The sequence below is a fragment of the Oryctolagus cuniculus genome, chromosome 18 (genome assembly GCF_964237555.1).
Source record: "Oryctolagus cuniculus chromosome 18, mOryCun1.1, whole genome shotgun sequence".
NCBI lineage: Eukaryota > Metazoa > Chordata > Mammalia > Lagomorpha > Leporidae > Oryctolagus > Oryctolagus cuniculus.
The window spans coordinates 55,528,693-55,541,228 of record NC_091449.1 but is presented as its reverse complement, the minus strand read 5'-3'; the positions used below and the strand labels follow the sequence as shown (position 1 = coordinate 55,541,228).

General features: G+C 46.6%; 1 protein-coding gene across 5 annotated transcripts in view; it reads right to left on the bottom strand.

Moving 5' to 3' along the window:
- Nucleotides 1-9,520, bottom strand: part of PHLPP2 (PH domain and leucine rich repeat protein phosphatase 2) — a 92,032-nt gene extending 82,512 nt beyond the window's left edge. Inside the window, exon 1 of one of the 5 annotated variants that reach the window (XM_070062685.1) lies at nt 9,502-9,520. Coding sequence is in view for 3 of the 5 variants with exons in the window: in XM_008257569.4 (XP_008255791.2) it covers nt 8,943-9,041 (99 nt within the window). In the remaining 2 variants the exon portion in view is untranslated. Of the gene's footprint in view, nt 1-1,031; nt 1,479-8,084; nt 8,170-8,942; nt 9,111-9,501 lie in introns of those variants that run through there. The other 4 variants (XM_008257569.4, XM_051846986.2, XM_017342345.3 and 1 more) reach the window with 4 other exon arrangements.
- Between the last annotated feature and the right edge of the window lie 3,016 nt (nt 9,521-12,536).

Below are 12,536 nucleotides of genomic sequence, written 5' to 3'. Positions count from 1 at the left end.
AAAAACTCCATCTGGATCTCCCACACAGGTGGCAGAGGCCCAAGTACTTGGAAAATCTTCTCTTGCCTTCCCAGGCACATTAGTGGGTACCTCGATCGGAAGCAGAGAAGCCAGGACTTGAATCGGTGCTTAGATATGGGATGCCAGCACTGCAAACCACAGCTAAACTCACTGTACCACATCAACCTCCACCTGCCCATTCCTAACATAGATAACTTACTACTAGATTCTCACACATCAATCTATCAACTACTCTGACCCTCTCTTTTACAGAAAAGCATCAAGGATAACAAAACAGGAGCCAGCACTGTGGCACAACAGGTAAAGCCCCTGCCTTCAGGGCCAGCATCCCATATGGACACCAGCTGCTCCACCTCCAATCCAGCTCTCTGCTGTAGCCTGGGAAAGCAGCAGAAGATGGCCAAGTCCTTGGGTCCCTGCACCGACATGGGAAACCCAGAAGAAGCCACTGGCTCCTGGCTTAGGATTAACCAGAGCTAGGCCACTGTGGCCATTTAGAGAGTGAACCAGCAGATGGAAGACCTCTCTCTCTCTCTACCTCTGCCTCTCTGTAACTCTGCCTTTCAAATAAATAAATCTTAAAAAAACAAACAAAAAAAAAAAACCCACCTTTGTACCAACTATCCAACTTGCACAAATTTTAGTATTTTGCCACATTTAGCTGCTATCATTACTCTAAGGAACACACATGTATCCAAAACATTCCTAGATACACAGCTGTGGCTATCTGGCATCTCCTTCCTTTCTTTCTCCAGAAATAAACACACCACTGTATTTGGTACTTACCATTCCAAGCATTTTGTTTGCCATATACTATAAACTAGACTTACAAAGACAGTAAGAGTATATACTTAGTACTGTTTTACCTGATGTAAAACTTAAACTTCAACATACTTAAGTTTCACCTTGCAATTTTATTTAGTTCAACATACTCAGAAATGCAACTATGCTAATACACAAAGTTCATTCATTTGAATAATATTCCATTTTATGAATACAATATAACTTACTCACTAGCCTGTTGATGGGATTTAGTCTCCAATTTTTCATGCTGGAAACAATGTCACAACTGACAAAAATTTCTGAGTATCTCTTTATGCAAATATTAAGTTTCTCAAGGATTCTAACCCTCTGCCTCATATCTGAAATAAGGACAGTATCAATACAAAAACACAAATATTCTCTCCATTGCTTTAATGTTTCAAAAGAATTACTACTGCATTCAACAACTCTGGCATGTGAAATTCATACACACATTGTGACATCAAGTTATCTCAAGGTAAAAACAGCCAATATAACAAGTTTCTTGGGGTTGGCACTGTGGTGCAGTGGGTTAACGCCCTGCCCTGAAGTGCTGGCATCCCATATGGGAACTGGTTCGAGACACAGCTGCTCCACTTCCTATCCAGCTCTCTGCTACGGCCTAGGAAAACAGCAGAAAATGTCCCAAGTCCTTGGGCCCCTGCACCTGTATGGGAGACCCAGAAGAAGCTCCTGGCTCCTGGCTCCTGATCAGCTCAGCTCCAGCCGTTGTGGCCATCTGGGGAGTGAACCAGCGGATGGAAGACCTTTCTCTCTGCCTCTCCTCTCTCTGTGTAACTCTTTCAAATAAATAAATAAATCTAAAAAAAAAAAAAGGTAAGATTCTCAAATTCAATGTTTCCCTACTCTATGTTAATGACAGGTCATTTCTGTTTTAATTTAAAAAAGGAATTTCCACGGACAATCACACTAACCAACCTCTGCAGTTTCTTTCCCCATATCCTTCAGTCATAACCAACTATTTGCAAACACCCAAACACACCAATGATTACACATTTCTGTGACTTGTCTGCAATGTCCTTCACCATCTTGTCTACATGAGTTATTCTTCAAAACTCTACTCAGGTATCACCCTATCTACAGAAACTTCCATGTCCTCCTCTCCCTTCCCCATTCTCCCCTCCTCCAATCTAGAAAGAATTAATGACTTTCTCCTCAGTAGAGCTTCTTTACCTAGAACATACTTTTTTCTTTTCTTTTCTTTTCTTTTTTTTTTTAAGGTTTATTTGTTTATTTGAGAGGCAGAGGCAGAGAGAGGTCTTCAATCTGCTGGTTCACTCCCCAGATAACCGCAACAGTTGGAGCTACGCTGATTCAAAGCCAGGAGCCAGGAGCTTCTTCCGGGTCTCCCACGCAGGTACGGGGCCCAAGGACTTGAGCCATCTTCTACTGCTTTCCCAGGCCATAGCAGAGAGCTGGATCACAAGTGGACCAGCCAGAAATCAAACTGGTACCCATATGGAACCACAGCGCTAGCCCCGAACATACTTTTAATGTATGTGTTTGACAATGGGTTTTCATTATTTATTTGCTATTTCTTCCTCTCTTCCACAGACAACCTATTATGTCTTAACACAGACTGGTGTAGAGATGTATGCACAAGTCAACTGATATTACAGAAATGTATTCCCAATTTATACTTCAGCTCAATTAACCCCTGCAAGAAGCTGAACAAACCTGGGAAAAATCTCCATTTTTTGTAAAGAAGCCTATATCTTTCCTCTCTATCAGCTACAATATGAAAGAGAATAAATATAGTTCCACTGCTGGCACTGTGGTATGGTGAGTTAAGCCATTGCCTGGTATGCCCACTGGCATTCCATATGGGCGCCAGTTCAAGACCTGGCTGCTCCACTTCTGATGCAGCTCCCCACTAATGTTCCTGGGAAAACAGTGGAGGATGGGCCAAGTCCTTGGGCCCCTATCAACACATGAGACCCAGAAGCAGAAATGGGCTCTTGGCTTCGTCCTCACTCAACCCCAGCTTTTGCAGTCATTTGGGGAGTGAGCCAGTGGATGGAAGATCTCTGTCTCTCCCTCTAACTCTGCTTTTTTAAAATTTTGTTTATTTGAAAGTCAGAGTTACACAGAGAATAAGAGACAGAAAGAGAGAGATCAATCTTCCATCCGTTGGTTCATTCACCAGATGACTGCATTTCAAATAAATAAAAATCTTAAAAAAAAAAAAAAAACAAACAAAAAAAACAAAAAAAAAAACACTGTTGCACTAATATTTCTTACTGGGAAACTGAAATTGAAATACCTATGAATAAATCAAGTGGTAGATACTGGTATCCCCTATGAGCGCTGGTTTGAGTCCTAGCTGCTCCACTTCCAATCTAGCTCCCTGCTAACATGCCCGACAAAACAGCAGAAGACGGCCCAGGTGCTTCGGCTCCTGCCACGCATGTGGCAGCCAAAGAAGCTTCTGGCTCCTAGCTTTGGCTTGGCCTCGTCCTGGCCTAGCCCTGGCCATTGTGGCCATCTGGGGAGCAAACCAGCGAATGGAAAATCTCTTTAAAAATTATCTCTTTTCAAATAAATAAAAAATTAAATACAGATATTTTTATAATTATTGAGATGAGATAGTTGAGGGTAATTTTGGCACTTAAAATTATATTTCTAAAGTCTGTAAAAAAGGGGGCAAGGAAAAGTTAGCAAGTATTCTCACATGGGAAGGGAAAAAAACAAGGATGAAAAGAGACTCACAGTTCAAATGTAGGATAACACAGGTAGATGTAGATGTAGCATTTTGTGGATCTTGGGGGATTTGAGTACACCTGCTCAAAACCATGAGGATTATTATTCATTCTAACTTCAGAGAAAAGGGATTAAAGCCCTGCTACAAGTGGGAACTTGGTCTCTCATCACTTCAAGCACATTTCCTCAACACTGACTACTTCAGATTGAACGAACAGCCGCCAAGTGTGTGTGTCATAAACACAAGGGCCATCATATTGGTGCCACTTAATAAGTTAAGCACTGGTTGTTGTTGTTGTTGTTTAGAAACAAAGAGAGCACTTGCATCCACTGGTTCACTCTTCAAATGCTTACAATGGCAGGGGCCAAAGCTCAATCCAGGTCTCCCATGTGGTTGGCAGGAATCCAATCACTTGAACCATTACCACTGTCTCCCAGTGTCCTCATTTGCAGAAAGCTAGAGTGAGGAGTCAGAGCTAAGTATCAAACCCAACACAGAATTCTGGTATCTTTTTTTTCTCCCAAAGTTTATTTATTACTTTTATTTATTTGAAAGGCAGAAAGACAGAGAAACAGACATCTTCCACCTGCAGGTTCACTCCCCAAATGCCCAGGCTGGGCCAGGCTGAAATCAGCCACCAGGAACCCCATCTGGGTCTCCCACATGGATGGCAGCTGCGTCATCACCTGCTGCCTCCCAGGGTGTGCATTAAAGGAAACTGAACTGGAAGTGAAGGTGGGTCTTGATGCCAGGCACTCCAACGTGGGTTGTGGATGTCCCAAGCAGCAGCATAACCTGCGCACAATACCTACCCTTATGTGGGAGTCTTAACTGCTAGACTCAATGGCCACTCCATGGTTGATTTTAACTATTCCTTTTATAAAATCATTGGAAAAGATTTACTGATCCATCTGAAAATCGTAATCTACACAGTATAGTAACAAAGAATCTGGAGGTAGGCACTACCACTGCTTAGACACCAGTATCCATGAATGCCTGGGGTCAGGTTACACACCCACTTTGGCTTCTAATGCTATTATCACTCAAGTCCTGAGTCCCTGCCACCCCCCTGGGAGACCCAGATGGATTTCTTGGCTTTTGACTTCAGCATGGCTCAGCCCCTGATGTTGTGAGCATATAGGGAAATAACCAGTAGACGGAAGATCCCAATCTCAATGTCTCAGTATCTCCCTCTCCTTTCAGTCTCACTCTTCCTCTCAAATAAATAAAAATGAAAAAACATTTACCAAAATAATTATGGAAAAAAGTAAAAGAAACTGAATTCTGAACTCAATGGAGAAAAATGAATGAGCACACACTATTACACAAACCACCTCTCTTTAAAGAAAGTTTCTAAGGTCAAATAATGGCCCAATCTCAGAAAAGTCAAGAAAGTCCCCAGGAAGTAATACGTCAGATCATTCATGATATTTTTCCCTATGCTCTTATTTCCCTTAAAACTAAATTCCTCGGGACCAGCACTGTGACATAGCAGGTTAAGATGCTGCTTCTACAATTGCATCCTATATTGGAGCGTTAGTTTGAGTCCCAGTTGCTCCATTTCCGATTCATTTCCCTTGAGAAAGCAGCAGTGGCAGATGGCCCAAATACTTGGGCCACCCATACGCGAAACCAGGGTGGAGTTCCCAGCTCCTGGATTTGGCCTGGCCCAGACCTTGCTGTTACAGCCATGTGGGGTGGAAGATCTCTACTTGTTCTCTCCCTTGCTTTCTCTATTGCTCTTTCACATAAATTAATCTTTTAAAAATAGACTAAATCCCTTAAGGAACTTCACATGATCAAAACTGTGTGTTGTTGGTCATCATTTACCACAAAAGATCTGTCTCCAGTCTACATGATGTCTCCACCCCATGACAATGGCCTGCTGCAACAGAACTTCAGTAGGTATCCTCTCTCCAACCTGATCATTTAAAAGGTCTGCATCATAAGCCAAGCAGTCTTACAGCAGCGGTCTAGATGGACTGTTTGGCTATTACTAGTCCCTACTTCTCCCTTCTTCTCAAGAACGTGCTGCTCCCCTGTCTAACACATCAGGTGATTGCTGGAAAAGACTTCTTAGCAGCCAGCACTGCTGATGACACTGTTCCCTGAGCTGCCTTCAGCTTTTAGAATCACCATTCCACTGGAACTGCTAGACTGAGAACACTGTATTTTCTCCTCAATTCTTAATTAAGAACTGTTTTCACAAACCTATCTAAAAAAACAACACAACTATAACCATCTCTCACATCAAGTTAGTGTATAAAGAGTACAGTTAAGATTGAAAGATTGTTCTAGAAAGCAAAACATCTTAGAGTAAGCCATGAACTAAACACCCACTGTTTCATTAACTTTTTTTTTTTTTTTTTTTTTTTGACAGGCAGAGTGGACAGTGAGAGAGAGAGAGACAGAGAAAGGTCTTCCTTTTGCCGTTGGTTCACCCTCCAATGGCCGCCGCGGCTGGCGCACCACGCTGATCCGATGGCAGGAGCCAGGTACTTCTCCTGGTCTCCCATGGGGTGCAGGGCCCAAGCACTTGGGCCATCCTCCACTGCACTCCCTGGCCACAGCAGAGAGCTGGCCTGGAAGAGGGGCAACCGGGACAGAATCCGGCACCCCGACCGGGACTAGAACCCGGTGTGCCAGTGCCGCAAGGCGGAGGATTAGCCTAGTGAGCCGCGGCGCCGGCTGTTTCATTAACTTCTAACTCTCTGAACCTAAAGATAATATATGAGGCCTATGATGAGGTCAAAGGTGATAGACTATTAAACACTCATATACATACAATTAAGAATAAGATATCTATGGTAAAAATAGGATTTAGCAACTCAGTTTTCTTAGAATGGAAAATAGTTTAAGGTAGAAAATGTTCCTAGAAGATGTTTCTGCATTCAAAACTTTGAAACATGGGCTCACCTCTGAAAATATGCATGTTATAGAATATTCTGGAAGTGAGTGGTGGAGGAGTGGGACGAGATAAAGGATGAAAAATGTCAGTTCTTTAAAATTTTTTAGTATTGTTTAAAACAATATACACAATTTTGGGCCGGCGCCGTGGCTCAATAGGCTAATCCTCCACCTTGCGGCGCCGGCACACCGGGTTCTAGTCCCGGTCAGGGCGCCGGATTCTGTCCCGGTTGCCCCTCTTCCAGGCCAGCTCTCTGCTATGGCCAGGGAGTGCAGTGGAGGATGGCCCAGGTGCTTGGGCCCTGCACCCCATGGGAGACCAGGAAAAGCACCTGGATCCTGGCTCCTGCCATCGGATCAGTGCGGTGCGCCGGCTGCAGCGGCGGCCATTGGAGGGTGAACCAACGGCAAAGGAAGACCTTTCTCTCTCTGTCCACTCTGCCTGTCAAAAAAAAAAAAAAAAAAAAAACAATATACACAATTTTGATAAAACCTTAAGTGAATTTTACACCACCAACTAGATTAGTTGTAACTTCTTATCTTCTACAGATTGAACAAGAAATAAACAAACAAATCTCAAAACTATAGAAAGCATCTGAAAAACTTATTAATCTATGCATTAGCAATTTGCTAAATAAACCTGAAATCATATTTTTAACAAAATTTTCCAAAACCTCATGCAGATGGACCTTGACCTAATCTAGCCAACTTATATAGGCTAAGTTACATTAGCCTTTACTTGGAGAGCTATACTAGCCGCAATAAAACAAGAGATGCCTCCCACAGCAGGAGCTCAGTATGGTAATCAACACCAACTACTGGAATGTCTCTAATGGTCCCCAGATTGGAACATGAGGGAACCAGTGGTAGTCTGTCTTCAATAAAGGTCCTCATGTCTCAATTAAGTTTCCTCTCACAACTCACTCCATCACCAAAAACAGTTGTTACCAAAAAGTCCAAAGCTGTTTATCTTCTAGGGCATTTCCTAGTAAGCCAGGCCAGAGGAAATTCTGTATTCTGTTTATCCACAATTGACACTTTCATAAATACCAATATTATATATTATATAAATACCAATAAACAGGTAGAAGGCTTATACAGAAGTCAGAGTTAAACTATGAAAAGCTATTTAAGTCCCTGTGTTAAGACTGGGAGATAAAAGCAGGAGAAAATGTTTCCCATTCTACAGAATTATAGTCTATGCAATGTTTCATGGATTCACAGATCTATCATAACTATTTGAGAGAGAGAGAGAGAGTCCATTTGGGGGATGTCCTAATAATCCTAACTTAATAATAATCTTAATAACACAATATTGCTCAACCACAATCCCAATTAACAAGGATTAATGCATTCTTGAGCATCATGTGTTCTCCCTGTTTCCCACAGTATTTCTGAAAGACACAAATTTCCTTTCTTCCTTCCCTGTGGCAAGTTTCAAATCCTGTCGCTCGCTCGCTCTCTCTTCCTTAACTCTAGAAGGAATCCCATTCCACCTCCGAAGGACACCTCGTTCACACATTTGACCTACAGAAAAATTTCTCAGCAACTATTCCAAAGGCTAGTAGCAAACTCCGCCCAGTGAGCTTCCCACAACCACTCCCTTTAACCATCTGCACTGTCCTCTCCCCACCTTGGACATTCCTGGTACGCCGAAACTTCCAGCCATCATCTCCAAGCCGCCTCTGCCTCCCAGCCCGCATCCATCTCCACAGCCTCCCACTCCCCAGTTCCTGCCCCCCGCCCCAGCCCCACCGGCTGCCTGTTGCATAACGGCTCCCCCAGCCCCGTCCCGCCGGGTCGCCGGCCGGCTCCCGCACGCAGGAGCGCCCCTTCGGCCCGGCCCCGGCTCCCCCGCGCGACGCGCCCGGCGAGTCCCCGCGGAGCGGCTCGTCCCGGGGTTCTCCTGCCCGGCGGGGCGGGGCGGGGCGCGCTCCCCGCCGGCGTCCGCGAGCCGGCGCCGGGTCCTAAGTTGGGTAGCAAACCCCGAGGGCCGAGAGTGCCCGCTCCGGCCGCGCGGCCCCGAGCACCCCGCAGCACCGGCCAATCACCGCCGCCATCCTCCCGCTGGGGTGATGTCTTCAGGTGTCCGGGGAGAGCTCTGCGTACTTCCAGCCCCGCTCCCGCGCCGGGAGCGGTCGGCCCTCGGAGCCCCCCGGCGCCGGCCCCCGGGGCCCAGGGGCGACTGAGGCAGGCCCGGGGGGCGGCAGCCGGTGGCTCGGAGGCGTGGGCCTGCGGGGCTGGCGGCGCGCGGCCAAGGATGGGCAGCGACAGGGACGGAGGCGGCCGAGGCCTCGGCGGGGGAGCGACGCGGAGGCCTCGGCAGGGGCCGCGGCGCCCCCGGCCGAGAGAGTGGGGCTGTGGGGCGTCGCAGCCGACAGCCTGACGCGGGGCGGGGGTCGCCGGCTGCCTCGGGGACCGCGCGGGGCGGGGGCGGCCTCTGCCCTCTAGGATCCCCTCCCCGGCCCGCCCGCCGGTTCGTCCGCCTCACCTTCAGGACCCGGATCCCTCCCGGCTGGCGGATCGCGGGCGCCTCAGGCGGCTCCGGGGGCTCCAGCGGGCCCGCGGGCCCCGGCTCCACCTCCCCCATCGGCGGCCGAGGCTTCACAGGGACGCCGGGCCGGCGCGACGGCGCGCGGAGCTTCGGCGGCGCGCGCGAGCAGCCGGCGGCCCCGCCCCCCGCGGGCCCCGCCCCGGGCCCGCCCCAGGCCCCGCCCCCGCGGCCCCTGCCGGCCTTGCGTCGCTGCGGGCGCGGCAGCTGAGCCGCATCCCGGCCGAGGAGCGGCCGAGGCCCGGGCGGGCGGAGCCTGGCCCCGCCGCAGGGCCGGGCCTGGGCTGCCGGCCGCCTAGGGTCTGGGGGACTGAGGGCGCAGGGCGACCGCTGCCGGCGCTGAACCTCGCGGATGGAGGAAGCGTCTGGTGGGCTTGCACCTGTCAGTCGGGACAGGACGCGGTCGCCCGCCGCGAGTGGCTCGTGTGACTTCGCTCCACACGACGGTTTTCTGCTTCACACTTGGAAGGGGGCTGTACGAACTGTCGAGAATACTCACGAGGGAGGGACGTTCTCGACCTTCAGCCAGTTCTGCCCAACCTCAGATGCAAGACGTCAGCGTGCTTCCCAGCCACAGTTTAACAACCTCTTCTGCTCAGAATGAGCAAAGATGATCAGAATCCTATTCCTGGCCTGTGAGCCATTTTGTAATCTGCAAGGCTAGTTAAGAAAATTTAAAAGTTCGTTTCCTTGCCCGTAGTTCCTGCGGTGAGGGTAGTTTTGTGGCCTGCGGGCCAGCTCTGGAGCCAGCCTGAGTCCGAATCACAGCTCCCCCGCTTGTTAGATCTATACCGATGTGCAAGTCACTTGATCTAAGCCTTCGGTTCTTTAGCCGTGAAATGGAGATTAATATTTGCCTACTAGTTATCCTGGAGATTAAGTGAACAATGCTTACAAAATGCCTGGCACACAGCTGAGACTCAGAGTGGCCGTTATAGTTCTTAAGTTCCAAATTCAGGATTCACTGTTTCTCAAAAAGTATTCTTCCTAATTTTTTCCTTAAAAGGCTTCTAGACTTCTGAATTTCCAGATCGTCCCCTCTTAACAGGTGTTCAATTTTCAACCAGGAATTCAGGAAAAAAAGAAAAACACTAATTTCTTGACTTTTGAGTAATTGCTGAAGATGGTATCACCTGTTATTCACTGCTTCAGCTTGCCTCTCCCAGACCAGACATATATAGACATATATAGACATATATAGACATATATAGACATAACTATATGTCTAGAAGATTGTAATTGATGGCTTAGAACACAAGAGAGTTTGGAATCTAACAAAGTAGTTTGTATTCCTGAGGTATCTGTCGGGAGGTATTTATTTCAAATGCTGACAATAGCTGGGGCTGGGCAAAGACAGAAGCCAATGCCCAGGCGAGCACACTGGTGGTACAGAGGTTAAGCTGCCATTGGGGATGCCCACACGCATACTGGAATGCTAGTTCAAGTCCCAGCTGTTCTGACACAGCTTCTTGCCAATGTGCCTAGGGAAGCAGCAGATGGGCCCCCTGCCACCCTTCTAGGAGACCTGGATGGAGAGCTGGCTGTTGTGGCCATTTGGGGAGGGGACCAGTGGATAGAAAACACATCTCCTTCTGCCCTCCCCTGTCACTCTTTCAAGTAAGTAATTTTCTAAAAATGACTTGTCTCTAAGTAAGGTGAAAAGCGCTCTTAGGTTGTCTGCCTTCCGGATTTTCCTTCTACCTGGAAGTTACTTTCAATAAGCTATACAAGGTAGCTGGATTCCCATTTCAGAGCTTACAGATTTTGTATAGAAAGAACCCTGGTATATAAGGGATAGGTACCAGTATGGAGATGGAAGCAAGCTTGACAGAAAAATGTGTTTCAGAGTGTTTCTACAAGCTAGCTTCTTGGGGGTACCATGTAGTACCTTTCCCAGATCCCATGAGCAACTCTTGGTTGATTACCCAACAAGAAAAGATCTGGGCAGGATTATCCTTTGAGTACTCGTGCTGAGGAATAGCACTGGTCAGTGTCTGGCTTAATTAACAGGATAGCAGGCTAAAGCACCAATTCAGAATAAAAGCATAGGTTTAAGTTATGTACTTACCACTTTTTCATATTGGCAGCAGTAGTACCTTTGTCAAAATGGGGCGGGGGGGGGGGGCACCAGCCCAAATGTTTCAGGGGATTATAATGTAGCTACTCTTAAACATCCCCATGACCCAAGATCCAATTCAAAAGTTAACAACCAGTTGATCCTGAGTTTTCAGATCATGTTACTGCCATTAACATTTTATACTTTGTTTCAAAGGTCACATATTCATGCTGTCCATGAATATGTTGAAGGCAGTGTGCATTTATGTATGCCATAGGTTACGTAACTACAATTTCTGGAAATGGTAAACAGCTGAGGCTAACCCTAAAAATAAATTCCTCTGGGATTTTTTTATGCAAAAACCCATCTGCCCTCACTGCAGGTTCATCATTACAAAAATCACTCTTTGGATCAAGCCAAGAGACAGAAGTCATTAGAATGCCTCTTCTCTGTATCCTTCCTAGAGCAGCTTCCACCTTCCCAGCACTCAAGCACTGCACACACGTGCCCACACTTCACTGCAAAAATGGAAGGAAATCTAGAGAAGGCTCAAGTCTACCAAATCTCAACAGAAGTTTCACATTTACTTACTTATATGTAGTTCCTTCTCCCTTAATGATAACAGTCATCATTACGCCTAAACCCCTTATTACTCTCCTGAGCAGTTTTGTTATTTCCCATTTTGTTTTCTAACAAACAGGAAGTATGTACCGTTTCAGTCTGAAGAAAATTTTTTCTTGAACACTTGTATTTTTTGAATATGGAGACAACTATGAGGAGCATATAGCATAGAAATAAATGATAAAGGCTGGCGCCGCCACTCAGGTTCTAGTCCCGGTTGGGGCACCTTTTCTGTCCTGGTTGCCCCTCTTCCAGGCCAGCTCTCTGCTGTGACCTGGGAAGGCAGTGGAGGATGGCCCAAGTGTTTGGGCCCTGCACCCGCATGGGAGACCAGGAGGAAGCACCTGGCTCCTGGCTTCGGATCAGCGCAGTGCGCCAACCGTAGTGGCCATGTGGAGGATGAACCAATGGAAGGAAGACCTTTCTCACTCTCTAACTCTGCCTGTCAAAATAAAAAAAAAAAAAAGAAAAAGAAAGAAAGAAAAAAAGAAATGATAAAAATTCAGTCTTTCATAATGAAGTTCAAATCTGAGCACAATTTATCAGTGTTGTTAAGTAACGTCTGGAGTCTATTACTGGCTAAACTTTTGTGTTATAACATTTACATTTTCATCTAATTACACATAAAGTGTCAACTAAATTTAATATTAAAGATGAATTTTCGCTAAGCCATATGTAAGGGAGGATTATAGAAATGTTGCTTATCAAACAGCGCCAAAGGGCACTTCTGCACAAACTAGATAATGGCCAAGGTGTTCACCCTTCAATCAGGGAAGTATTTCATCCTCCCCTTCTCAATCAAGAACTGTCAGGGATCACCAGAAAACAGAAAACCTAAACCTTCCAACCTCCAGAAA